The 27524-nt window shown below is 41.8% G+C and overlaps 1 protein-coding gene across 1 annotated transcript; it reads right to left on the reverse strand.

Annotated features, from left to right (window-relative positions):
- Window positions 1-1775: 1775 nt before the first annotated feature.
- Window positions 1776-27461, reverse strand: DHRS12 (dehydrogenase/reductase 12). The gene is made up of 10 exons (XM_083854950.1): window positions 27367-27461; window positions 26648-26781; window positions 24020-24102; window positions 17963-18055; window positions 17105-17186; window positions 7660-7721; window positions 6820-6924; window positions 6175-6265; window positions 4738-4875; window positions 1776-2177 (listed from the first exon to the last, which is right to left on the reverse strand). The coding sequence occupies exons 1-10, from the start codon at window positions 27420-27422 to the stop codon at window positions 2050-2052; spliced, it is 972 nt and encodes a 323-aa protein (XP_083711076.1). The 5' UTR covers window positions 27423-27461; the 3' UTR covers window positions 1776-2049.
- Between the last annotated feature and the right edge of the window lie 63 nt (window positions 27462-27524).

Consider the following 27524-nt stretch of genomic DNA (forward strand, 5'->3'; position numbering starts at 1 on the left):
GTGCTCTTAAACCATAGCTTGTTGCTCTTTGACACTGTGACCAAACTTTGATTAAAGCAGTTTTTGTAACTTTGGCTTCATTTTTAAGCTATTCAAATACATTAGTGCAGAATGTGGACTAAAATGTGTTAAATATATGCATATATAGTGCACAGTTTTTACTTTTATGAACTATTTAAATACTGGTCATTAAACTTTTCTTCTGTACTGCAGAGCTGAGAAGCAAACTGATGTAAATTCTAAATAATGCAAATGTTTTTATTAGCCTTGCAGCTATTGGGTTAAGAAATCTAGTTACTATATATGCTTCCAGCCATGATCTTGTTTTGGGTAACTGTATCTAACAGTTGAAACCATGGAAAATGCTAATACCAGACTTGCAGAAAATAAACCTCTGTACAAGCCTTGCTGTGGTTTTCTTTCACTCTAGCACAATAAGGAGTTAAGTTTATAAATGAGGCAATAGTTTGAATGCTGAGCCAGCCTGTTCAGGAGGAGCTGTGACAGCCTGACTTGTCTCAGCACTGCTTATCATGGGAGAATCTTTCTCAGGACCTCTCTGACAGTAAAGTCTTTATTTCTATGGAGATTGACAATAGGCTGAAAAAAGCAGGTTTTTTTTCTTAAACTGATACTTAATAGGAGATCTTTGAATAATGAGAAAATACCATCAGAAGGAATACCATACCAGGAGGAAACTAAATTATGTAAAACAGACATAAGCAGCTCTCCTCTGTTCATCAGCAGTCTTTAGCTGCAAGTCGCTGCAGAGAGCTCAAGAACATCTGTGTTATATTTCTGTTTATGTCCGTGGTCCTGCTACACTGGTGTGAACCACGTGTGAAACAGTGCAGCAGCTTGGCTGGGTTCTGGAGGCAGTTGGTTAATAAACACACTCAATTCAGGAGAAAAGGTGTTACCTTTGTTAGTAATAGTCTTGGCTTTGCAGTAAATCTGAAATAATTAAGACAAAATGAGTCCCACCAGAATGTCTTAGTCTGAGCTGATTGTCTTCAGCAGAATTAGAAAGATGCAGCATCATAGGTGGTGTTTCTTAAACTAGATCCAGTAAATCCCTGCAAAAAAGCCTGTTTTTCCCTCTACTGATTTACAGAGATAAACTCTGAGTAATTCAAATGTCCACAGATCAGGTAAGATTAATCCTGTCCTCTTTGTCTGGAGGTAAACAGATCCAGACAAACTACAAGCCTCTCATCAGGAGTTGGTTCCCTTCCCCTCTTAATCCATTCATAATGATGAAACAATTCCATTTAATCTCTCACAGAAATGGCAAGCAGGTACAGCTTAGCATGTTGCTTCTTTTAGTGCCTACAGTCATGCAGCCATTTCTCTGCTGGATCCAGCCATGTCTGGGTGTGTTGTGTTGAAACCTCTTACTTCATGGTGTTTTGATATAAATGGGATAATGTTTAGCCCTGGCGCCATAAAGTAATGTGGAAGGCATTTGGCAGTGTTCCTAAATTCTTGCTGTTTAAACATGAGGAAGCAGGTCACTTCTGCATACCAGCACTAATTTATAGAAACTGAAGGCCGTAATGAATCCTTCCATTTAAACTAAGCAGGTTCTGCAAGAGAGTTTCTGCCTTCCCAATTACATGGTTGAGCCCAATCACCCTCATGCAGTGAATGAAACCACCAACCTGTCACATACAGCAGTTAAAAGTTGTTTAAAATATTCCCACTTCCTTCCTGAAGGCTACTGAAAGTACACCCCTCTGCATTTCTCTATGCTGAGTGTTTTAAATTATTCTAGGTAACTTTACAAAGTCTCAGGGTTTATTTAATGTCTTTCAATTTTTCTTCCAATCCAAAGAACATGACCTTAGCGTGTCTTGAGGCAGCAGCTGCATATTGACAATGGGAAAGACTTGGCAGCAGAAAAAATGACACAGGTGCCACTCTACCACCTCATTATGAGAACACCTGAACCTAATTCATTTTTAACAGGCCTATGGCATCCTAGTTCCCCTCAACAGCAGGTTACTGTGTAATTAAAAGATTTGTGGTGACATTGTGTCAGCAGAGACACTACATTCTTGGAGAAACAGATTTAAACTTCTGGGAGAACTCTTCCAGCACCTCCATTAGTTTCTCTTCATCCTCTGGTGGACTGTGGGTGTATGCTAGGGGTAAGTGTGTAGGAACTGGTTGCCTGTCTGGAAGAAAAGAAGAAGGAAAAAAACAACCTTATGGGTACATTTAACTCTCTTATAGCAGAAAGGAGGTTTTTCTGAGGGACTCTACCCAAACATACCTTATGGTCTTGAAACTTAATCGTCTAGGTACCTGCAAATAATGCTAGCTAAGCATATCTTCTAAACCAAAAATTAAACTAATCCAATTTGTATTTTGGGGCTAGAGTGATTTTTCTGTAGATGATATGACCTGGACTGTGGAGCAAGCCTCATTTGCAGCTGGGGACAGTTTAGGAACAGGAAGGTTTCCTTGTGGCATTATGCCTGTCACTAGTGCAACACCTGCAGGCAAAGAGCAATAGCTGGCGTTTGTTGCTGCAGGCAGAGGATGACTTGAAACATTTTTCCTTGCCTCCTGGATAACATTTCTAGTACTGTACAGAACCCCAGCTGGGACTTCGTAGTTAGGATTATTTTCAATCTTAAAATGCTTACTTTCATCCTTAGAAACAATGGTTAAATTCTAAATGCAAAAGAACTTGGGCTTATTGTTTATGTGCCATAAGTGACACGTATCCAACCAAGTTTGCTCAGTTTGATGCTTTGCTTGGTTTTCCAAATCTCATGCCTATCACTCACTCTGTAAATACAGCTGTTACTACCATCCACTCTAAGGAATTTTCCCCTCCAAAAACATGGTATCTAGAGCCTGGGAGCCTATGACAATGCTGTCAGGTGTCTCTGGAACAACAGTCAGAGCACTGGTGCAGCACTGTTAAGTCTATTTAGCGAGCCCAGCTTCTGCAGCAGCCAGCTCAGACAAAAAGAACAAACTGTTCTGGGCAACAGATTTCCTTGAAAACCTATCAGGCTGCCACTGGGCTTCCCAGGAGAGCAGAGATATTTGCTCTCTTAAGAGCAAATGTTTACCTGACTGCACACACCACATAACTTCTGCTCATGGAAAACTGAGGAGAGAGAAACATGCAGAGGAACATTCCCTTCTCCATCACTGACTATGAACAGCTTCCCACCTAGCCATAGTGCTTCAGTAGCCTGTGCTAAAGTTTGGAAACTAGGTATGAAAGCCATGTTCAGCATCACAGAGAAGATGCTTCTAGTCTTTGGAAAGCAGGTCTGTGTTAAACATTTTTTATGTATTTTAGCAGATGCTGAGAATTCTGGTAGTACTAGTCATGTTCTCACTTCCCTTTATTATTTCCTCAGGAAAAAAAAATTAAAAAATAAAGCAAGCAGGCTTTGGTTTGCTCTCAGATGGAACAGTAAAAGAGAATGCAGAAAATGGAGGGAAACTGTGACTGATCTGGAAAATGGCTGCCTAGGACCAGAAGCATGGGGTTTGTGGCAAAGTGCTCCTGCACCCCAAACCATTCACTGAAAGGGCCTGAGAAGTGCCCATGCTAAGCTGTGCTTCCAAAAGGCTGTAGGAGCAAGAAATAACTGACTTCACCACTACTTGATAAGCACAAGACACAGACTCAGAACTGCTCTTGCAGCTTTAAGAGCAGTCATGCCAGGACCAAAGCTCTCGAAAGTCAGTAGCTTTAGCTGAAGAGCCAGGGCATGTTCCCTGCTTACCAAAGCTGGGGGTAGACAAAGGCCAAAGGGAAGAGCCTGGTGGAACTATCAAGAAACAGAAAGAAAACTGAGCAGAAGCATTAGGACCAGAAGAACGTGACTGAAGTAAGAGAAAGGCAAAGCCTAGTTCTAAGAAGAAGGCTGACCAGCTGGGATGTGGGGTTTCCACATGCACCACATACTGACATGAAAAATGTCCATTTAAGTATCTGTCAGTCAACTCTGTGTGACTGTCTGTGAGACAGAAGGGACAAAGTCAACCCAAATGCAGAAAAGTCTGAGCTTCCTGCATTCTGTATAGAAATTCAGTGAATCAGGATTTGAGTGCCACATCCAACAGAAGCACTGAGCTTCTCTAAGAAATTACCCTGAATTTTCTCTTTTTGGGCTGACCTGCATCACCATTGAGGCATCCCTGCTTCCAGCTGTTCCTACAAAGATGCCTGTCATTTGCCTGAGAGAAAAGGAAGGCTCTGCCCTACTTTTCCATTCCCTGAGCTCACAGTGCCAAAAATGCCACTGTGCTCAAGTCTTTGCCCAGTGTTAGAGAAAGGGAGAACTGGCAGTTTCAGCTAGCGTGGAACAGTAGGAGGAAGAACCTCTCAAAGCAGAGCCAACTCCCAGTGCTCTGTGAGAAAGATGCTCATTTCCTAGCGTCATAGAAAATGCTGTTTGACTGCTGTGATTCACCTTCCCCTGGCACAGTCATACATGCAACCATTTTCATCACAAAAATCCCCAACTCTCCCTAAAGAAATGCTTTGAAGTATCTATCAGGTACTTTAGAGGACAAAATCAGGAATATAATGATTTAACACGATGTTCACTCGAACACTTAGACTTGAAACAACTTTGAGGAATGCTTTATCCTTTGCACAAGCGGCCTAGTGCAACCTTCATCCCCTTCCAGGCCAGACAGGGATCCTAAGCTCAGGCAGGCTGGGTATCTCCAGTCTGTGCCCTGTGAAACACTGCTCCTTACCTTGGAAGAACAAGCCACTGGGCAGCTTTGTTGCTTCAGGTGACACTGCCAACCACAGGACGGTGTCAGCTCCCTGGGCCTCTGTGCGCAGAGAGTTCTTCATCCTCTCATAGAAATCAGGCATGGCCGACCTCACAGCTGGAAAGGATAACAGTGGAATGAAGCCATGCAAGGCTTTTTTGATACCAAAAAAAACCCCACCAGAACAGCTTCAAATTGCCATTTGCTATGTAGGAAGGAGAAGAGGCATCTCTGGAGCTTATGGAAGAAAATGAGTATTTCCCCCTATCTGGGAGTAAGATGGCTTGCAGGAGAATAGCACTAAGCTACCAGATGATCCACCACTTGTTTGTTTGGGTCAAATTACAGGGACAAAAGTGACAACAGGATCTGTAAGAGGTTCCTCTGCCAATTCCATTCTAAGCCGTAAAGCTGACAAGCACGGGGGAAACAGAAATTCCAAAACCAGTATTCTAATGGGATTTTTAGCTCCTATTTTCTCACCAGTTTTAGGAAACCAGTTGCAGCACTGTATTTAAAAACTGCTTACTTCCTGTCTAAACTCTGGCTTCATTTTATTTTGTCCAACAGATGATGACTGTGGGCGTCACACCACTGTAGGTGTTTATTTTTGGGGGTTGGAGAGTCTTTGAACTTTAAGGTAGGATAACTTTATGGTTCAATAAGTTTGAAATCCACAAAGGAAGTGCAAAAATGAATGCATTTTAAAGAAAAAGAAACACCAGGATATTTAGTTGGGAAGAGCTATTTTCAAGCATAAGGTAGACAGGGTAAATGCTTCTTTTGTCAGAAGCAGATTTTGGCAACTGCATCCCTATAAAAGACCTAGAGATGTAACTGCTATTCTGCATCCCAAGCTTGGGCACTGGGGGCTGGAAACTCTGGGGAAGGCAACATGCACAGTGCATGACTGATGCTGGCTCACCTGCTCAGGCACAGTAACTGAAGAACAGCTGCAGCTCAGACAAAGGGCTGAATGGCCAAACTGCTTCTCAACAGCAGTAAATGTTTAGAGGAAGAATAGATGGCTTGCACAGTGGTGCATTCTCCTACATGTCCTCACAAATTCCCAGTGTCTGCATATTGGTACAGAAGCAGAAGCTCCATCTGTGTGTTTAACAGTTCCACTACAAATGTAACTTAAAGGGTACCTTAAAGAACTGTGTCTCTGCTGTGCAGTTGTGCAGGGCTGGAAGCATTCACTGCCCATTATTATTCTCTAGATATATACAGCTAGCAGACACTGTGCAGGATAGAGCCACCAAGGGGATATAAAACTACTTCAAGCACCAGTTTGGAGAAAAGAAATTACTGCGCCTGTTGGAAAAATATACTAAGAAGTTTCATTTCTTTGCTTTTAGACTAATGCTGAAAAGAAAAAAAAATATTGTCAGAGTGTGAAGCAGATGTTGTTACCTGGAGTGTCTGCCCAGCCGGGGTGCATCACAGAGAAATGGATGTTTCTGTGAGCCTTTGCCCACTGTTCTGTCAGGACAACTTGCTGTCTCTAGGATAGAGCAGTAAAGTGAACGCCAACACCGAGTTCAACAGCCTGTCCACCAAATTAGTTCCCAGGGAAAAAAACTACATCAACTGTGCCATAAATACCACAGCATTTATGTACAGCAGAAATATACCCTTACTCATCCTGACTGGATTTATTGGATAATTTCAACAGAGACTTATGCAGTCATTGCCATCCATACCCAAGCCACAAATTTACTTTTAAAGCAGCTGCACTGCTTTTACTGACCATGTCTGCTTGCTGCAGACTGTGGACAAGAACTAAGCAGGCAGACAGGGTTCATCAGCTAAAGACAGTGTTCCCCCTAGGGACTTCTCTCATATCAAATGCAACTCTAACCATGCTTTCCTCCATGCAAGATGTATGCTCTCCTAAGGGCACACCATTATACTCCTGAAGATTACTGCCTGTGCATCAGCTTATGGGTTGGATGCAATGGGAAAGCAGCAATGACCAACAGGCTTTCTGCAAAGTAGATGGTATGAGCTAGCTAGCAAAGAAAGGCTGGGCTTTGTTTTCAATCCCATGGACTGTACCTTGTTCTGTGCATACACCATAGTTCCATCAAATGGCCCGTTTTCTGACTGCAAGTCAGATACGTTTAATTTTTGAACTAGCATGCCCCCAGAAGAGACAGTTATCTGTAATGAAATGAATGAAAAACAATTGAATGAAAAGCAAATGAATGAAAAGCAAAACCAGGAACTCCTCACAGATGCACTCATGCATGCAATGTACCCTTCAGGCCATAGCTGGAAGTCCCTACGGAGCAGGATTCCTCTGCACACTCTTTGCATTATGCTTATGCTCATGAGTACAGCACACCTGGAGAGAAGGTGGAAGATACATAAGTTTTTTAAGAAGTGATTTTCATTCAAAGTGATGTTGATTCATTTCAGGAATTTTGTGCTTTTTCCTTTTAAAAAGTAATGGGGAGAAAGAAAATAGCAGAATAGCAGCACTAAATGCAGTTTAGCATTTACTGAAGTCATGCAGAAGCCATGCAAAACTTGGGAAATCTCGTTTTTAAAAATGTACCTGCTGTCTTATTTTACACCAAGATCTGTAAAGTTCTTCTAAGCCTATACTCCTGTTGCACATATTTTGCACTCTGCTGCAGGAGCTAACTCGCCCTAGGGAATCCAAGAGGGTAAGTTCCCAAATGAAGTGTTTTACTCTGATTTCCAGTGAAGGGTTGAGAGCAGCAGGCAGGAGCTTTGCCTTAGAGGAGGAGGTTGTTAGCAAAATCCAAGATTTTAGAGATCCTTACAGCATTATAAGCAATCCTGGACTGATAATACAGTCAGAGAACTGCTGTCACAAGCCAGAAGGTAAAAATAGTAAAACATCCCTTTTAAACAGCATCTCAGACTCACCACTCTGGCATCAGCTGCTTTTTCCAGGAGGGGCACCAGGGCAGTTGTCATGATGTATGTACCTAAAAGACAGACAGGCACCAACATTAACTTTTCCTTTTAAAAAAAGCTTTTTTTCTCCACCCTCCTTAACAACCCAAACCCCAAAGTCTCTTTATCTCTGAAATCTGATCTGAATTTGACAATGATTTTTTGTTGCTGCTTCACCTGCAGCGTGCCAATTCAATGTGTAGGGTTCACATTGCCATATACTTAGCAAAAGGCATGCATTATTTTACAGATTTTCATGTCTATTTTACCTATAGAGAAAACAGCTCACTACATTCATCTGTGAGAATCTGAAGGCAAAACAGCTCAGGTATGGAATTTCCTGGGTGGGGGAAGGTGTTGCCAGTGAAGAAATGGGGAATGCATTTCCCCTGCAAGTCTGGTGTATGCACACAGATCTAAGCTGGGTCATGAACAAGAGAAGGAAACTGCCCTTCATACTTACAGTTCTTAGAGCACTGCATATACACTTAAGACTTGTCCATTTTTCCCTTCTCACTATGGAATCACTCAGAGTACACTGACACTTTTTGTGTTGCACACAAAACCCACCCCTTTAAATCCCTAGCATGACCATTATGAAAGATAAGGAATCCCTGGGGGAAAAAATATTAATGTTGCCTGCCCAAGGCTGAGCTAAGATTACTTGGGAAAACTTAATTGTGTCCTTCCCTGCTTTTAATCGTGTTTGTTTAGCAAGGATTTTTACACACCACACAAATATATTCCATTACCATGACCAGCAGAGTTTGTTTTTACAAACACTGTTCAACTGTAAGTGTATCTAATTCAGACACACCTAGTGATGTTTCACGCAACTGAGTGCAACACAGATTTTTTTTATCTTTTCAGAGATTTTTTTCTGTTTAAATGTATTTTTTAAAAATTACATTAAATTAAAAATTAACCTAGCCCCATTTAGTCTAGTGTTTCTGCATCTACTTCCCTCTCATGTCTTTACAAATGGCTCTAGTTCAACAATTCTATAAGTGATAAATGCATTTTTTTTTCCCTGAGCTACTGAGGCTGTGTTGAAGACTTCAGCATGTCTTTATAACCTCTCTTCCACACAGGCAATGAGATCACCGAGTTAAAATACAGCATGTTTATAAATACGGTACCAAAATCAAACATGTTACATGCTTGGTGAACAAACTGTTCAGTTCCCCTATCAGCCACAACAGCCTTCGCTTTCTCTATAGAATCAGAAGTATGTCCATACACACACAATATATTTAAAACCCTGATTTTAAAAAAATCAAAGCAAATGCACTGCAGATGAGTTAATGCAGCCTGTCTTCGGCAGAAGATGTGAGCACAGGCAGTGCCAGCGAATAGCGAGAGCCCGGCCGTGTCCCCTGGTAGCGGCGGGGAGACTGAGCAATGACATCACCCACACAACTCCCGCTGGCTGCCAGGGGAGGCTGCCGCCATGGGGGGGAGGAAAAAAAATAAATCCAAAAGAAAATCACTTCAGTACAAGCTGAGAGCCGCGTTTTAATGTTGTTTGGCTGTGGATTCTTCAAAAAAGTAACATCACGTCTTGGTTAAATAAGCTGCATCTCTTAAAGGCAGAGCTGCAATGCACCAGCTCTGAGGATGCTCCATTTTACTGTCCTGCAGATTAATTTACACTTTTAAGGGACTACATGTCGATGTGTTAATTCTAAAGAGCTGCAAAGATGAATGCACTAATGTCGCCTCATTAACAACCGAATTTTGTTTTGTTTTGCAGCTGAATAAGAGAAATGTTCAATGCCAAAAATCCTGCTTAGAGCAACTACAGCTTGTCAGAAGTTTATGTGCTTATTTAGAACCACAAACTAACTGCAAAGCCCACATCTCCTCTGTTCCTCAAGTTTATTAAGAATTCAGTAAATCCCACAAAACCAGAGCATTCCATCTTTTTGCCCCACAAAACCACTTGCTCATTTGCTTTGAGACAGCATGCAAACAGCAGTTTTGATCACAGCTTTCTCTGGTAAGCAACAGTATCTGAAAACACACAAACACAATGCATCAGGCATTGAGGCTGCAGCATTTAATTTCTCCCCCTGCTGAATATTTCACTGACTACTACTACCATTTTAAGTGTTTGAACACAAACTCCTCATTCCTTTGACAAAAATACTTGAGTATTATACATTGTTATTTGCCTGGGCTGGTCTGCCAGGCAAAACAGCCTGGAAAAGAAATTTAGAATGGAAACAGTAGAACAGATCTACTTCATTAACAAGGTTTATTGCTGGTTAAAATATATCATCAGCTGAAACCTCTCCATTTTTATCAGTGCCAAAGCTGGCCCGTAGTTTGATGGTGACATTCAAACAGCTTGGGAGAACACTCAGTGTGGTCACTGGCACAGCCCTGTATCTCACGGCAGGTACTTGCCCAGCACAGCTGTAGCACAGCAGGCACTAACACAGAAACTAATTGTTGAGTAAAAGGGGAAGCAGCAAATGAAGGCATTGCCTGCCACTGCCCTTATTAAAAAAAAAAAAAATCCTGTTAAAAATACCTTTGCAAGGAAAACCAAGATTGATTTGGTAGAAGAAACTACATTCATCTCTGCCCCCACATAAGGAAATCAAGGCAACATCCAAACTGTATGTCCTTGTGCCAATCCTTGATTATTAACACCAATGTACTGGAAATCAGCCTTTCCAAAACAAGCAATTGAGCATTTTAATAGATCTACTTAATGCAAAAAAAAATAAAATTGCCTGTTAAACTTTTGTCTGAGAAACTTCTTCCCACAGAGCTTAGTTTAAAAAGGTAAAGTATATCAAATGTGGTTAATGCTTAAGTATCACTGTGCTCAAACTGTGTACAGTACAGATTGAGCAGGTTTGTTTTTGTTTTTTTTTTTAATGATTCAACACCAAAGTACATGAAAGGAAAAGCAACCTTCAACAGTGCTGTGCCTTGCACTGAAAGCAGGAATTATTGGGTATCTCCTGCACAGACAGCTGGTACTACCTGCATTTAGCACTGTGTGACAAGAGCCAGATTTGTGCATCACCATTTCCTGTCACTGGAAGGTACATTGTCCACATGGCCTGAAAGCTTGTCTCCCACTGGTATAACAGGGGGGAAAAAAACAGTGAAATAAATGGTATACAACATTTCCCTCTGATGAGAAGTATTTGCTGTGACACAAAAGAATCCAGCAAGATGAATTTGGGAGTTTGCTCAGAAGCAGCAGGAATGCAGAAGAAGGTGATCCCTCCCTGTCTATCACACCCATATAAAGGATTTCATCCTGCCCTCACTGAACTCTGCCAAGGTGAAGAGTTGACTTGCAGAACCTACTGGACAAGCTACAGCTCTGTTCTGTGTAATGAGGTTTGACACAGTACTGGCTGGCCATGTTTTCTCTAGTTAAAAAGGCTCCTGGGATAGATGTACAATTTATTTTCACGATAAACAGTCTCTTAACATTAGCTTTCTTTGAAAAAAACTTCTGTAGGCTTTATGCCTTGAATCTGATCTCCCAGAATAGGAAATCACATATAATACAGAGTGATTAAATCTTTTCTCCAGAGCAACACCATTACACACCATAAACCAATTTTATCATATGGTAAAGTAGACAGGGTGGGTTGCCAATCTTTGCATTAAACATGGTCATTCCAATAAAAGTAATGAACATGGCGTTTCATGAAAATATACTTTATTCATGCATATTAATCTTGAAGTTTTTTGTTTACTTGAAAAATATAAAAACAAAACCCACCAAAAATACTGAATCACCAGGCATTCCCTTGTGGTCTGTCTGGTAATTGCTCCACCTGCTCTGAGATCTTCTCCATTTAGTTGAGTAATCTGATATTGTGCTCTAACAACTCAAATTTTTGACTCCATACAGTGAACTTCTCTGCATCATGGATAAGCACCAATTCAGTGGTTTCACAATCACAGAGTGAAATGTTAGTGACATATGTGTAGGAAATGAGGCACTGTTATGGAGAGAAACATTTGATTCACATAGTAAGTTGTTGTTGTTTTTTTTTTAAAGCCTCAAAACTACAAAAAATCAGCCTGACTGCCTCATAGACTCCTAAATGAAGTTATGCTACCTTTCCCATTACATGATGCAGAAGCTGAGGAGACTTTATGGAAGACACTATTATTAGGTCTTGTGCAAAGGTAGCTCTGCATGTTTTTTAACAGTTATTCCACTGTGGGTCTCATGACACGAACAAAATGAAAGCTATCCTAGTGCATGGGAGAGCAGTCTCCAGTGTATTAGACACTGGTCTTTCTCACAGAAAACTGCAAGTCTTGCTGTACTGTAACAGTTTTGGTTTCTTTTTGCTTCTGCTAACGTTGGGACAGAGACACATGGGAAATGTAGATTTTGAGTTTACAGTGGGTTGTTTACTATATTTTTATCTATTTACAGTCTTTACAGACTCACAAGCTGTGAGCTCAACTAGTAAGCTAAAAAAACGAGGTAGAAGAGTTCTTCTCTATCTTCACTAGGTCTTTTCAAGGACAACCTGCCCAATTTTGAAATGCCACTTAAATTATTTTTATTTTAAACCTAATAACTAACTTGATGTCTGCAATGCGGACTCTATCAACCAGTTACAGAAAACCACCTAAACCCATTAAGAAGAAGAAGGTGAAGAAGAAGGACTTAGACAACACCTAAAATCCTCTATCTTAACCTCACACGTATTACTATATACTAAAATCTTAAATCTAAATTTCTAGCATTCCAACACTGTACTAAAACATGAAAGTAATGAAAACACAGGATAGCCCTAACAGAAAATATAAACAAACACTGCACAGATTTCCAAACTGGTGGTGGTGTAAATCAGTCTGCCAGAACCAGAAGAAAACTCCTTAGAATTGACATATTTCAGATTGAAAATTAACAGGCCATCACATAAAATATAAGTACACAAACACATACTCTGATTTGCTTTAAGATTTAGTGTGACCCTAAAATCTGTACTTTATAAATCAATTTTGAAGAAAATTATAGTTTCAGCAGTAGTAACATTATGAACCCACTACCTTCTTATAACATTTAATTAAATGAGGATACAATTATTGTGGACCCAAGTGTCTTGGTAGATTCCAGAATGGTTTTTTGTTTCATGTTCTATCTAGCAATTAGTGGTACACTGCTGGTAAGGTTTTTGCCCTGCTAATATTTGAATAAGGGCAGGCAGCCAGCACCATATTCAGTGAGCTCTGCACTATTATTAGGAACAGTGTCATTTCAACTGTGAAAAAAGTGGGAACAAAAAACCCTAAACAAACAAACAAAAAAAAAACCCCAACACCACCAAAAAACTTTTATTGTACAGATTTCAATGGCTCATTCATCTGGCAGAAATCAGTTAAACTGACTTGCTTTTCTTAAGCACATAAAAACAAACCACAGAAACAAACCACCCAACAAACAAAGTGACATTCTTCATTGAACTGATTATCTTTTCAAACCCGCAGTTTATGTAGTTCCGAATAAGAGACATCCCTGAGTCTCTTTTTCTGAGTAAGAGATCAGGAACGAAGATTTTAGTGTGCTGTCTCTGAGGGCCAATTCCACTGCACTAGCAGTAACTGAGAGTGTATGGGAAGAGTTAATGAACATGAAACACAAAATAAAGGTTTACATTTCCCTCAAATGAGAAAGCTCATCTCAATAAGGGTTCCTCTGTCTCCTGAGAATCAGACTTCAGTACAGTTGGTGCATGTGCAATTATATTCAACCTTATCCTTTCATATACCACCTCTGATCCGTAAGTCTCAAAGCTCTTAAGAAAGAAAATTGGAACCACAGCCTCTTTTTCACATATGAGGTTGTCTTGCCAAAGATCAGGCATTGAACTTACAGGTGATATTCAAGTTGTTTGACTTCCAAGTAATTCAGAACACCAGGCTGGACTGGCTTCTGTGAAACACCAGTTAGATGCTGACAAACATCCACCCAGGTTAGGCAGTTTGCCATAGATGGGCTATAGTGTTACTATGACAGATAAACATCTTACTTCCTCTGGCTCTAACCCTTCTTACACAGAGTGGAAGTATATGTCTATATATTATTAAATCATGAGAGCACGTTAGATTGAGGAAAAGATGCATACTGGGAGCATCATTTATCTCTCAGTGTGCTTTAGCATCCCCTTGGCTGGTAAGTAGCAATAAAAAAGTAACATATATGCCATTTTTCCATGTCAAGCAGGAAGATATGTTGAGTAAAGGCAAAGTGAGGCAGGCAATAAAATAGAGGAAAAAGGGTTGTTTCAGCTAAATGTCTAGTGCTTCAATAAGAACATGCTTCTTTTGTCTCCACTTGCTTTTCAATGCTGAAGTGTTTTTTTCCAAAGTGACCGAATGCCACCAGCTTTAATAGTCTTTGCTGAGAGTTATACTAAAACAAGTAAAATTAAATTAAAATTTAAAACAAGTTTTGATTCAAAAGACTGCAAGACTCATTAGAAGAAATGACTGCTTGTTGCTACCCAGCTCCTGGGTACAACCCAGAGTACATGGTTAGCCCACATGAAAAAATGTAAGGGCAACATCACACAAACTAGAGGACAGAGAAAAAAAATCTGTTCATCAGGATTGGCAGGTCTGCAGGAAATCTCCTCACATTATCCCAAGCAAGTCACTCCATTTGGTTTATTTGAAAGTGTGTTTCAATCAGCAAAGTGCTATTTGAGACTCATGCCTGGCCAGTGCTCCCACATTACAGTCTAAGTGTTCCATTCTGCTCTCTACACTCACTGAGCTCCAGCAATCAGACAATTCTTGAGCCTCTAGCAGGCAAAAAAGGCAAGGTGTTTCATTTGACAGCCACAACAGAACCACAATGAGCCATGTAGAATTTGTTTCTCAGACTCATTGTAAGGGTGCCACAGGCAGCAGCACAGATGCAGCTGCCACCACCTGCTCAAAACAATTTACAATTGGAACTTGAATATTAAACAAACCATATAAAGTCTTAACTATCAACCTGTATTTTAAATTTTCATGAACTTCATCCACTTGCATATTCTGACAGCACCAGAGAGGACTATGCACCTCTTGTTTCAGTTGCCATCCTCAATTAGCCAGGCAGCTGTTTTTTAAAAATTAAGGGAATTTTACTTTCTATTCTAACCACTGTTATTTTTGCCCACATTCATACAGGAGGACTTATGCAGTCATTTTTGACCCATGTGTGTCCAAGAAAAGATCAGGATATAAAGTATGTTTCACAAGTCAGATCATCAATTAGAACTGAACACTGACATCCATTACGTTCAAAAATGGACTAACAGGTCAGTCAAGAGGAAAACATTCCTAGACTAGATTTAAAAGTTCCATAGCATTTCAGACACCTAAATGAGCAACTTTACAGCTTATAGAAATGTTAATCAGATATCAAATACAGAATTCAAAAACTGTGTTGTGCATTTAAAGCATGTTATATTTCAGTCTTGCATTTTTAAATAGTTACAACCTACACACTCCTTTACTAGACCGGAGATCCAGGGTAGGAAAAAAAAAGTGAAAGAAACATGGAAGGAGCACCCTACATGTAAAGATCTGCAAAAGATATTGATATTATTCTATCTTGTTAGTCAAGTGAGGGACAACTGCACATTTTCCAAACAAGGTCCTTGAGCCCATATCACCCTTGGAGCTTTAGCATTACTGGGGCAGAGAGGGGAATTTAGTTTGTTCTTTCAGAACACAGTTCACATTTGAGTTTACCACCAACCTATATACCAGCCATATCTCATTTAGTCAGGTTTTCCTCTGGGAACCTATAACCACAGGTAGTTACTGAAACAGAAATAATTTCTCCCGAGTAAAACACACCCAAAGGCACCTAGTACTTAGGGAAATAACACAGCATCTACTCCGAAGGTCTTTCTCCTGATGTTATGATTTATTACCCTATTCCTAACTTTGAAGAAAAAAGCCCTGTGGTTTGTAGCCTTGGTCCTTCATGTGTGTCTGGCCTGCAAGCACAGAAGCTTCCTGTTGCACTGCCAGCTTCCTCCAGCTCAACCAAGTCCCACCTTGCTCTAAAAAGATTCAAATTTTAATCCTTACTTTTGTCTAGAGAGAAGCAGGCTAAGCAGTCCTTGTCTGAACTCTGAAGAAGTTGGACAACAGAGGATGATTTACCTCCTTACACTTCTTATACAATCATGCAGCAAGTGATATATGAATGAATAAAGGAGATCCATAAGTAACATCCACAAAAGATAATACAGGCATTTTCCTACTTAGCTACAACCATAATTCAGCTTCCTTTGTGCAGCTGTATAACTCTAGTAAGGCTGATTTACAGCTGGAAAAGCAGAATTTGCTGCTTCTACTTGTGCAATAAATTTAATTCAAGTGATGTACTAGTACGGTTCCTCAGCACTTAATATCCTCAATGTCTAAAACTAAACCAAAACATGCTTTTGTATTTGGACTGTTATGTTTGTTTCACTCTGCTTCTCTCTGGAAGAACTGTACTTTTGCACTTTGCTGGGTTTTTGTCTGAAAGACCACAAGAGGATAAAAACTAATTTAAGGTGAATAGTTCCCTCAAGGTAGAAGTTCTTGGACTTGTGCAACCAGGAGAAATTTGTTGGCAAAATAAAACTTTTTAAATTTTTTGACCATGAAGGACAGAAGAATGTTAGCAGATTAGTCTGAAGTAAATGATTCTGTGCCTTTATACTTCATTTAACTGTCAGTTTAATGTATTCAGACTTGCAGAAAAATGTGCTGTGTGCACAGTAACACTGAAGCACAAGACATTTGCCCTAAAATTTTAGTTTTCAAACATAAATAGCATTTTAGGAACCAACATAAGAAAAAGGCTAAGAATAAAAACCAACAATGGTTTCCAGGATATAGTAGTTCTATAAATACCTTATCTTTATAGACTAGGCTCTCCCCCTCCTCATTCCAGATACTGATGAACAGGAGGAAAACACAGGAACAAAGCACCACAGTTTTTCCCTAATGTGGTACTTTTGAATATATTAAAGACAGTCTCTTGAGAGATCCACCTACCCTGTACAGAGGCAGAGGGGGAAGAGTGTCAGGACTGCTGGACTGATGCAAGCACCACGTGTCTCTTTGCAAGAGGTGCAGCTTTCATCCTTACAGATATCAGCAAGGTCAGACAGCTCTTCTCTCTGGCTGTTTGCTCACCTCTTCTCTCCACAACTTCTGTGGGGAAACCTTCCATTTTGCCTGCCCTTCCACACCTCCACTTTCCCTCTTGACCTGCTTCCCATCATTTGTCCCTCTTACACCACTGCCACACAGTTCACACACAATGCCCCTTTCAGGTGGGGCACACACCTCACAAATCCAGCTATAAAAACACATTTCTGTAGGCAAAATAGGTATGCTCCAGAAGTAAACCTTCAATACTCACCCAAAGTGTTTGTTGCAAAGTTTTTTTCAAGTCCATCTTCAGTTAACTCTCTGGTATTCACCATACAACCCGCATTGTTGATCTGTAAAACAACTCCTGTAAACAAAATCTACACAAATATCTACAAGGAAATCCATATATATGAGCAGTCTATGTTAATTTGCTGTATTCTGATGCTGCAAAACAAAGCTACACACTGTAGCTTTTATTTGTTCAATAAAACATGATTGCAAGCTGTGTGCAGCTAGCATAGTCTCTGATACATTTGTTTCTCTGCCTTACCTTCCAGAAGGACTTTTCTTTCCCACCTCATAAAAAGATCTGCCCCTACACACCTTCCTACATGTTCACTGCCATTCCTCAAAAGTTATTTCCTACTTTTTAAGTCAGGTGTTCCTCATCTAGTAAGCACCAAAGGAGCTACTCCAGGTGCCTCAGCTGTAGTACAGCCCCCCAAGCAAATTTTCACTGCTAAATAAAGGGGGAACTGCACTGAGCCCCTTGCCAATCATGATTAGCTGTTTCCTCTCTCTCTAGCTCTGTTTTAGTCTGGACTTTTTGCAAAAGTTTAATCTTTTAGAAGGTCTAGCTTTAAGAGGGACAATGTTATTAGCAATGAAAGTCAAAGAGAAAATGTATGGTGTCTCCAAAGACGCAGCTATAAAATTACTGCTTTTCTCTTTTTTTGTAGCACATATGGGTTAACGGAGAATGGAGACTCCTGAAAAAAAAATTTTTTTTGAAAAAATTAAGGAGAGAATTGTGGGCCAAACTGTCAAATCTACATGACCTGTCTGACAAATTCATAGGTTACACACTCCCAAGACAGACACACATGATTAAAGTACACGGACTTACCAACACATTTAATTTATGTTCATTTTGGAATTTTTCAGCAAACTTCCATATTTCTTTGGGATTAGATATATCCACAATATGCAAGAAGATATTCTGAAGGAAAAGAAACTAAGTCACAATCAATAGGGGAAGTGAAGAGAAACACTGTTAAGGCCTGAAAAGGTATTTAAGTAGTATGAAAAAAATATTGTCTCCAGAACACAATTAATACATGCACAACTGCAAAATTTAACTCTGGTCCTTAAGACATGTTTAGTCATTGAGTCAGCTGCTTCTGAGACAGATTTTTAAAAGTTATTAAGAGAGAGTCCTACTTAGATAAATACATGTGACAGACAGTCAGGCATAGCAGAGAACTAGAAAAATATTGCAAAGCTTGCAAAATTTCAGTTTAAACAATTTAGCAGCTTTCTCTTTGGCTGAACTTTCCAAGGAAATGTTCAAGGTCACAGCATTAGAGAATAATCTAGGTTGGAAGAGACTTCTGGAGGCTGCTTGGCAAAGATGGAGATTCACCAGTCTGAGCCCCCTGCTCTGAGCCTCCAGCATTTGATCACTCTCATGGTGAAAACATTTTTCCTACTGTCTACTCAGAATTTTGTCACTTTTCCCATCTGTGTCAGCTGCCTCTTGTCTTCCCACTGCAGACCTCCAAGCATGAGAGTGCCTTCTCTACACACTCCCATCACTTGGCTGTAGAATACAGAAAGACCCATCTCAGCCTTCTCAACACTGAGCAGAATCAGCCTTCTCAGAGTCACTTCCTACATCACACATCCCATCTCCCTGGTCCCCCTCCACTGGACTCACTCCAGGACACTAATGACTTCCTCATCCTGGGGAGTCCAAAGCCAGGCACAGGATTCCTGCTGTGGCTTTGGAAAGGCTAAATAGAGAGGAAGATGCACTTCACTCAGCCTGCTGGCTAGACTCATGCTCATACAGCCTGGGGTATGGTTGGCCTCCCTTGCCCCAGGACACTGCTCACAGAGCAACAGCTTGTCACTCCCAGGTCCCTTTCCGCCATCTGCTTTCCAGCCAGCTAGACAAAGACTGCACTGCATTCTGTCACCTGTGCTCTTAAAGATACCATCAGGTTTTGCCCCTGTAGTGACTCATGGCGGATGCCACTAAAAATCATTAACAGATCAGCTCTGTACCACTGATTGTTACTTTCAAAGCCACATGTTCTGGACAGTTTTCCACCCACCTTTTCATCTACCAGTTCAAACCACATCTCTCCAAAGCCACCACCCCAAACACCCCCCCCCTCCCTTCCTCCTTCTTTCTTCCAGCTTCATATACTGAGCATGATGTCCCATGGTCTGAAATATCCCTTTCGTTAGTCAACCTGTCCTGGCTGTGTCTCCTCACAAACTCTCATGCAACCCCAACTTGTTCTCCAGTGAGGCAGTAAAAAAGTAGAAAAGGCCTTGGCTCTGTGTAAGCCCTGTTCAGCAATTGCAAAAGCATTTTTGCATTATCAATCCTGTGTTCATCATAAATCCAAAACACAGACCCAAACCAACACTGTGAAGAAAATTAACCCTACTGCAGCCAAAACCCATACAACGAGCAGGGGTATACATCCACTCTAGCACTCCAGTCATGCCAACTATTTCTGTCTAATCCCAGTGAGATCACAACTCTGCAGTCATGCATGGATTCCTGCCTCCAGTGCTATGTGTACTCATGAACAGGCATCTGAAATGGGCTCCCAGACATGCTGCTTTCTCATGAAAGCTGTGAGAGCTCACTCCAATTTGCTGTCCCCCTGACACAGACTCACTGTTCTCATGACTCTACAACTCTTCTGAGTTTGGTCACTACACACCAATGAAACCACTTTACAGCCTCCTCACCAGGCTCAGCAAACCTGTTGGCAAAGACACTCGTGCTCCAATTTGTCATTGCTGCTCAGCAAAGCTCATTTAACAGAGAAAGCCCAAAGAGGCCATAAAGGCTAAGGCCAAAATGACACCAGCTGAACATTCAGGTGTTGACCTGTAGGACATATATGCTCCTACCCAAGCCCTTCCCTTTCACTCTATGGATTTAGGAGACCACTACTAGGGCTTCCATGTCCTTGACTCTCTGTAAACACTCTTGATGAGCTCCATGTCACTCCACACAATGTCAGGGTGCCATGTGGCTGCACAACAAGAGGCATTAGGCCAAGGTCTAGATCAGCCTCAGAAGACTCTCTGCAATACTTACATCTGAGTCCCCAGCAAGTGACAAACCTCTCAAGTCATCAAGCCAAGACTGCAGACGGCTGCCTGCATCCCCCACAGGAAGGAGCCTTCAGACATCATCACCCACGACTTCCTCCCACTGTCAACAACTATTCAGGATCATCTGTCTCCAACACCTCCCCTGACAGATCCTGCTCTTCCTCATCTGTTACCATGGCACTATACCTATCCTATAAATGCACATCTGCAGGCAGAGAAGGAGCTGCCTTCTGTTGCCACCATTCACAGGCTTCCATTCCTCCTCATCTGAGAAGTCTCTATTCACCACTTATTCAAATGCAGCTTCCAGCCATCCCTCCTTCCATGCTCTTCTACTCTCTGTAGAGACCCTGTCAATCTCCTGTTTCTATTCCCTATGGTTCTGCAGCTGCTCATCTGCTGCTGTTGCATCGCCTGGCAGCTCAGCACCCTGAGGACAGCAGAACCCAACTGATGAAGCCACCATCATGCACTGCCCCAGGCTCAGGGAAAAGTACCAGCCACTCCCTGCAACCCAACATCTGCCACATTATCCCTCTGGAGCTGTGTCTGGGCTAGTGCCCCATGTGCCAGGCACAGTTCCTCCAGCCAGGGTGGTAAAGCATGCTTTCAGGAGCATCACTGCACCCACTCCAGCTGTCTCAGAGTACTGGGTGCCTTCTGCATCCCTTGCATGTAGCTGCTGCATTAACTGCTAAACCCTTGTCAGTCAATGTCACAACACTCTTGCAATGTTGTTTTGCAATACTATGGCCAGCAATGTGGACTCAATAGAAAGAGGGAAAAAAAAAAAAAAAAAAAAAAGGCTTGACATAGAGCAAAATTATCATTTTCTAAACCACTAAAGCTAGAAGTAATTCCTCCCTCCAAAACATCAAAAACCCTTTGCTGTTTGCTACAGACAATTCTTCTGCTTTTTGCAGATTTGCATTCTCCATAGTACAAGCACAGTGGCATTTACCAGCATACAAAGGCACATCAACTCCTACTCTCCTCCTAGATAGCACTTCATCTCAAAGACACACCACAGATAGTCTTGTGACGTATGCCAGAAAAAGATTTTAAAATAATTATGCAGAGGATGTGTTCTCTTGCAAAACAAATAATCATTAAAGGGCCTCCTCTCTTTCCAAGTTGTTCCTTTAAATACTCATTATACAAGCAAATGAGAAAAATGAAAAAGCTGAAGAAATGATATGGCACTATTTCCTGCCTGTAATTCTGCTTCCCTGAAGATAAAAAGCACATGACTTTCTCTCCAGCAATTTGATTTCAGCTCCTTAGCTGAGTTTGGGTCAGAATTTTCTCATTGTAATAATGTGCTCTAGGACGACCCTGCTTGATCAAGGAGATTGGACCAGATGACCCACTGTGGTCCCTTCCAACCATATCCATTTTGTGAATCATTTCTGACCAAAAACTTGACACTGCTCTGCTGGTTCAAGCTGAATATTCTTTAAAACTTTATACTTTTAAAACTAATACCATTATCTACTGGTACAGAAGATGTAAAGTCTTTTGGGCAGATGTTCAGTATTACAAGGGATTTCAGAGATTGAAAAAGATCTAAATCAACACTTATCTGCTGGGGACTGTCACATTGACTCAGGAAAGGGATGTTCAGGTCTGTTCCCTATAAAAGTCCTCAATGGTAGCAAAGCCATTTTCAAAGTAAACCTAATCTCTGTGACTGATCTATTTTAACAGATTAGGAGAACTTTCCAGTTCCCAGATCTAGGGGCAGGTGACTGCCAAACAACTCCATTTCAGCACTGCACTCCAGCATGTACTGTGGAAGATGGAAAAAATCTTCAATGTATACTGTAACAGGATCTCCATCCAAATTATCGGGAAGAGCAAGTTCAGTCTGGATACAGCTTGTCAAGTTGCAGATAAAGCATTTTATTATCTCTCTGCCTTGCTTCTGAATGAGCACTTATAAAGAAGGATGTTCTTGTGGGCTCCTTATTAAAGTGCTTTTCCCAGTGCAGCCACGTGTCCCACAGGGCCTCTTGTACAGCTCATCCAACACTTCACTGCGAGCTGCTCTCTGCCCAAGTGCCCTGTCCCCAGGGTCACAAACGAGTCCTGCAGTGCCCTCACACTTTCTCATGACTGCAGAAATTACGGGTCTGCAGCCTACCAAAAAGTGGGAATGCAGAAATTATGCTGCTTTTAGAGGAAGAATATTATTTGTCTCAAAATTTTTTTTCACCAGGTGACAGAAAGCAGAACAGGAAGGAACCTTCAGAGGTCAAACTCACCTCTTTTCCCAGGCAGCCTGACTGCAGTTGGAGAAAGAGGTAACACAGTTAATCACCAGCCTTACTACAGCCATGGGATTAGACAGCTATAGACAGCTGGAAAGTATTTATTTCTACATCAGGACTGATCTAATTCACCTCCATTAAAGAACTGAAGAGTAGTGCTGGTTGTGTCACACTAGGGAGATGAAATCAAAGAGTAGAAATTTAGTCAATATGACATCTCTAACCATAAAAAAGTCTTCAGAATCTTTGATCCACATTAAAAACTATTACTGGAATCAAAATACTGTGTACAAGAGACAAGTCATTATTTAAAAGGAAGACAAGTCTCTATCCAAGTTAACCCTGGTAGGTAGTTCAGCCCCATACAATCCTATATACTCACACACTCCACTCCCAGTGGGAATGGGGAGATAATCACAAGAACAAAACAGGCAAAACTTGATGGCTGAGATAAAGACATTAACAAGTGAAGCAGAAACTGAGTGTGCAAACTAAGCAAAACAAGGAATTAATTCACTACTTCCCATTGTCAGGCAGGCATCTCGCGATCCCCAGGAAAGCAGAACTTCATCCCATGCAACAGTGATTTGGAAAGCTAAACACCGTATCTGTGAACACCCCTTTTTACTCCTTCCTCCCAGCTTCTATTGCTGAGCAAGATGTCATATGGTCTGGGGCGTCCCTTTGGCCAGCTGAGCTGTCCCAGTGTGACCTCTCCCATCATCTTGTGCACTGCTCACTTGGTGGGGCAGTGTGAGAATGAGAACAGGCTTTGATGCTGTGTGAGCACTGTTCAGCAATAACTAAAACGTGGGTTGTCAACACTGGTTTGGTCACAAGCCCAAAGGACAGCACCACTGGAACTGCTAGAAAGAAAATTAACTCTATCCTAGACAAAACCTGGGCACCATGACAGAAAGATAACGACTAGTGAACTCCTCTGTAAGCACATCCTCGTGAACAATTAACAAAAGCAACAGCGACAGATACAGGGGTGTACCACAGAGTGATCTGTACAGAAACAAAAAGAATGTGTAACAGAGGGAAGGAAGAGGCATTACAAGAAAAGGAAACGAAAAGGCACGTAGAGCATGGGATTAGGACCACACACAGGACTTCACTGAGCAGCCAACCTTAGCAAATCAAGAGCATGTTATTCAGACACATAAAACCTTCAGCTCCAATGCTGCAGACTCATAAATGTTGTTGCAAGAGTGTTGCAATGCATTAACTTTTAAAAGCCTCAGCCACATAGTTAGGAATAGTAAGTAGGACATCAAAAAGCAAATCAACAACAAACATTACATAAAACAGCATGCTGCTGATGATGTTACTAATCACAGAATACATCACCTAATGAAGTTAGGTGATTCAAATGGCTTGAAGTTAATCACCTCAAATCATTTGAATTATAAACTGCTAGATGTTTCCATGTCTGTATGAAAATACTATTAAAAGCACAAGAGCAAGATGTTGGAAGAGTATTTCAAGGCCTCTGGGGTCTTTATTAACAACCTTTCTAAGAGTAAACAAAAGACTAAAAATCAACTCACCTGATTGCCCGTTTCTGTCACTATTTCCTCCTTGGCAACTTCAGCCCGTTCTTTATTTCGGCAAACCAGATGAACTGTGCCACCTGGTGGATTGCGACGAGAAAAGCATTTGATAATTAATTACTCACTGCATTTGGGGGAGACATCAGCATTCTAATTAGGTGAGATACTGGATATAAGAAAAAAGCTGGAATATTTCGGCTTGGATCTGGTTCCTGTGAAGGCAGGCAGGGTCATCACGCAAGGCTACACGTACGGAAAAGGCCACTGCACTCTAAGTACTGTGCTCAAACCATTTCTGTCAAGTCTGCACATCATGTTTAGTGCGTGAAATACCAGAACTAAACAGGAAATTGAAGCTAAGGCATCTGTATCATAGATTGTTTTTTTGATATATGCCTTAGGAAGTTCAGTTAAGGGCTCCAACAACACAAGTGACTAGAATTGCTCTATGAAAAGGAAATAAAAGTGCCAGATATCAGAATTCTCAGCAGCAGGAGATATTACAAGGACTGTGGCATCAATTGCAGCTTGGGAGGCTCAGGTCATCAGAATTATTTTTCATCAGAAAAATAATTTTCAGTAGTTTTCTTCTCAATAGACCAGGCTTTCTCAAGAGGATGCATGATTTGTATCCTTGTGGGTATCAAGCAGCGAGAGACAGCAATGACTGGTTTGAACTACTGTTGCCAACAGTCCTGCTTCAAGTGAGAGGCTGGACAAGGTGACCTCTAGAGGTCTTCTCTAACCAAGTTTTCCGTGAAAGGAAGACACAAGGCAATGCTCTTCTCAGAGACCTGACACTTAACACAATCTCATCACTTAGCCATATAAAAGAAAGCCTTCAAACACAAGACTAAAGTACAGATACGCAATTTTTTTGTTGTTGTTTCATACTTTCTGATTGTTCCAAGTTGTGTTAATTACAGTCACAGGAACACCTATACTCTTTACTTTTGCCTGTTTGTAAAGGTGTTTTAGGGATTGCTAGCAGTCCACCTCTAGAAAGCTCAAGCAATTAATCCCTAATGGGAACATAATTAATCCATAACAGAAACAACAACTGTGTCAGGTCACACTTTCAGTGCCCAGAACCCAAATGCAGAACACCAAGTCCACCTCAGGATGATACAGACACACACTGCACAGCCCAGTGTCGGTCTGATAATGAAACCTTTCTACAGGAGAGGTTTGTCCACTGAGCACCAGGACAGGGGGAAGTTAAGGTGCACAATACACCAGGAAAGGAATTTAAATGTGTTTTCTTTGGTAAAGATTCAAACTATTTGAACTTATCACATGGGAATAGTAGTTGGGAGTAACTGCATCAAGCTGGAAGTGCAGTTCACAAGACATACAGGAAAGCCCAAATCCGACTATCTGTAAGACACTAATTCAGAGAAAAGCTGAACTCAGACTACAGAAATTGTCAGTAAGATCATCATTAGTTAGAAATATCCGAGTGCTGGAAGGTAAAGCCAACACAGCTTGATTATTCTTCTGTTGAGTCAGAATTCCTTATTTTCTTGTCATACTTGAAGAGATTCAACTAGAAGCCTGAGCCCCAACAGCTAACACTGAGTTTCAAAATGAGGTATTTGAGGACGGGACCAGGAAGTCATTTTAACTTCACATGAACAGCAATGCCAATACAACATATCAGACATGCAATCTGAGCCCAAGGTTGTTCTGCTAAACGTGGTGATCAAATCCCATATAGATCCAGCCAGCTTTCCAGCTTGCAGAACCTGGTAGAGATATCCATTTGTGAGCAAAACAGTCACCTGACAAAGCAATACTTACATAAAGTGATTATGTACAATAGCAGTAGTGGGAACATGAAATCAGTCACATACTGGCACTGATGTAGATCTTTAACCCAAAGACTCTTTGATGCTAACAGTTTTGAATTAGTTTCATTTAACTGAGTCGCCACTTTCCTTCATAAGAGAGTTACGAAACCCAAGCACACAAAGAGAGAAAAGAGCCACAAGCTCCTCCCTTTCACTCTACGTGCCAGAACTCCTGTCACTCTTGCACAACAGGAATTATTTTGTCAACATTGTAAGGATTAGGTTTATCCTTCAGCAGCAGCTAGGCCCAGTTCATGCCATGTCCTTGCGCACAGAGAACATAAAAAAATAATTACATGTAATCAGTCAAAGGGCACAAACTCCAGGGTATTATCATTAAGATCAAGAACAGCCACACTGGTTTTTTTTTCTATGCTCTCCCATCTCATTTTTATAAAGACAATTGTTTTCTTTCATCATATGATACATCTGCAGATTCCTCAGTTCAGATTCAGCCAGGCTGCTACTTGTACTGAATTAGTCTCAGATCAGATACTGATCCATCACCAACACCCTTAAATGCCACTATAACATGGATAGTTTTGGTAAACACACACTTGAAAAACAATTTGTAGATCCTCTCTGCTAATTTCGTTTCCTTATCCCAGTTTTCACGGCACTGATTGTGCTTAAACCTCCAAACCACAGTAAGAGCCCTGTGAAATGACCCTGCATCCCAGAGATTTGTGTTTGTGTATAAGTGCTGGAAGGCCAAACCTGCTTCCTCCCATCCTCTCTGTAAGCCCCCTGGGAGCTCTGTGGCAGCCCTGCTCACCTCTCCTCGCTATCTCCTTGGCCGTGGCCTTGCCAATGCCACTGTTTGCTCCAGTCACCAGGAAGGATCTTCCAGCCACATCCACCTCCACATCAGCTGGGTTGAAGCGCTTGGAAGCAGACTCGTAACCACCTCTGAACAAATCAAGAGACACCTGTCAGAAACTAGAAGAGAACCCTTCCAAAATACAAGTGTGGGTTGAAGAGCACTTTCCCTTCACAGCTCAGCATCCTGTAATTGCCCTGTTTGCTCCCTGTGCCCCTGGGACAGGCCACCAGTGACAATGTGATCAGCAGTGGATCATAGGACCAGCAAGGTTAGAAAGAAGGCTTTAACATCATCAAATCCAACCATCAACCCAGCACCACCACCACCACGTTCCCCCAGGTCCTCAAGTGCCGTACTCAGGTGTTTTTTTCACCACTTCCAGGGATGGTGTCTGCATCACTTCCCCGGGCGGTCTGTCCCGGTGATTTGCAATGAAAGCGACAACCCGCGGTGGCGTTTGGCCGCCCTGAGCCGCCAGCCCTGACCCCGACCCTCGGGGCTGGAATTCGCCGGCCTGGCGGGGGCGGGCAGCCGTCCATAAAAACCCCACACAAACACGGCCTGGCCGCGGGTCAGGAGCGCCCTCGGACAGACAGGAACGCCCCAGCCCAGCCCCGGCGCTGTGCCCGCCCCACGCCGCCTCCCAGGCCCCGGGCGGCCGCCGCCCGTACCTGGTGTACTCCCGCAGCCCCTTGACGAACCACACGGTGTTGCGGTACCAGGACATGCCGCCTCTGCTGCCGCCGCCCCCGCAGCCGTGCCGGCCCCGCCTCTGCCCTTACATAAGGCTCCCGCCCGCCCGGCCGGCCCTGCCGCCATAGCTGAGGGC

The sequence above is a fragment of the Zosterops lateralis genome, assembly GCF_965231275.1.
Source record: "Zosterops lateralis genome assembly, chromosome: 2".
In the NCBI taxonomy this organism is placed as follows: domain Eukaryota; kingdom Metazoa; phylum Chordata; class Aves; order Passeriformes; family Zosteropidae; genus Zosterops; species Zosterops lateralis.

Excerpts from the sequence above, each read along its gene's own strand:
- DHRS12 (XM_083854950.1), bottom strand. The coding sequence starts at position 27,422 with ATGTCCTGGTACCGCAACACCGTGTGGTTCGTCAAGGGGCTGCGGGAG. Across the intron at positions 24,103-26,647 it reads CAAGGAGATAGCGAGGAGAG|GTGGCACAGTTCATCTGGTT; the intron begins GTGAGCAGGGCT and ends GCAATCCACCAG. Across the intron at positions 6,925-7,659 it reads AAGCAGCTGATGCCAGAGTG|ATAACTGTCTCTTCTGGGGG; the intron begins GTGAGTCTGAGA and ends ATTTCATTACAG.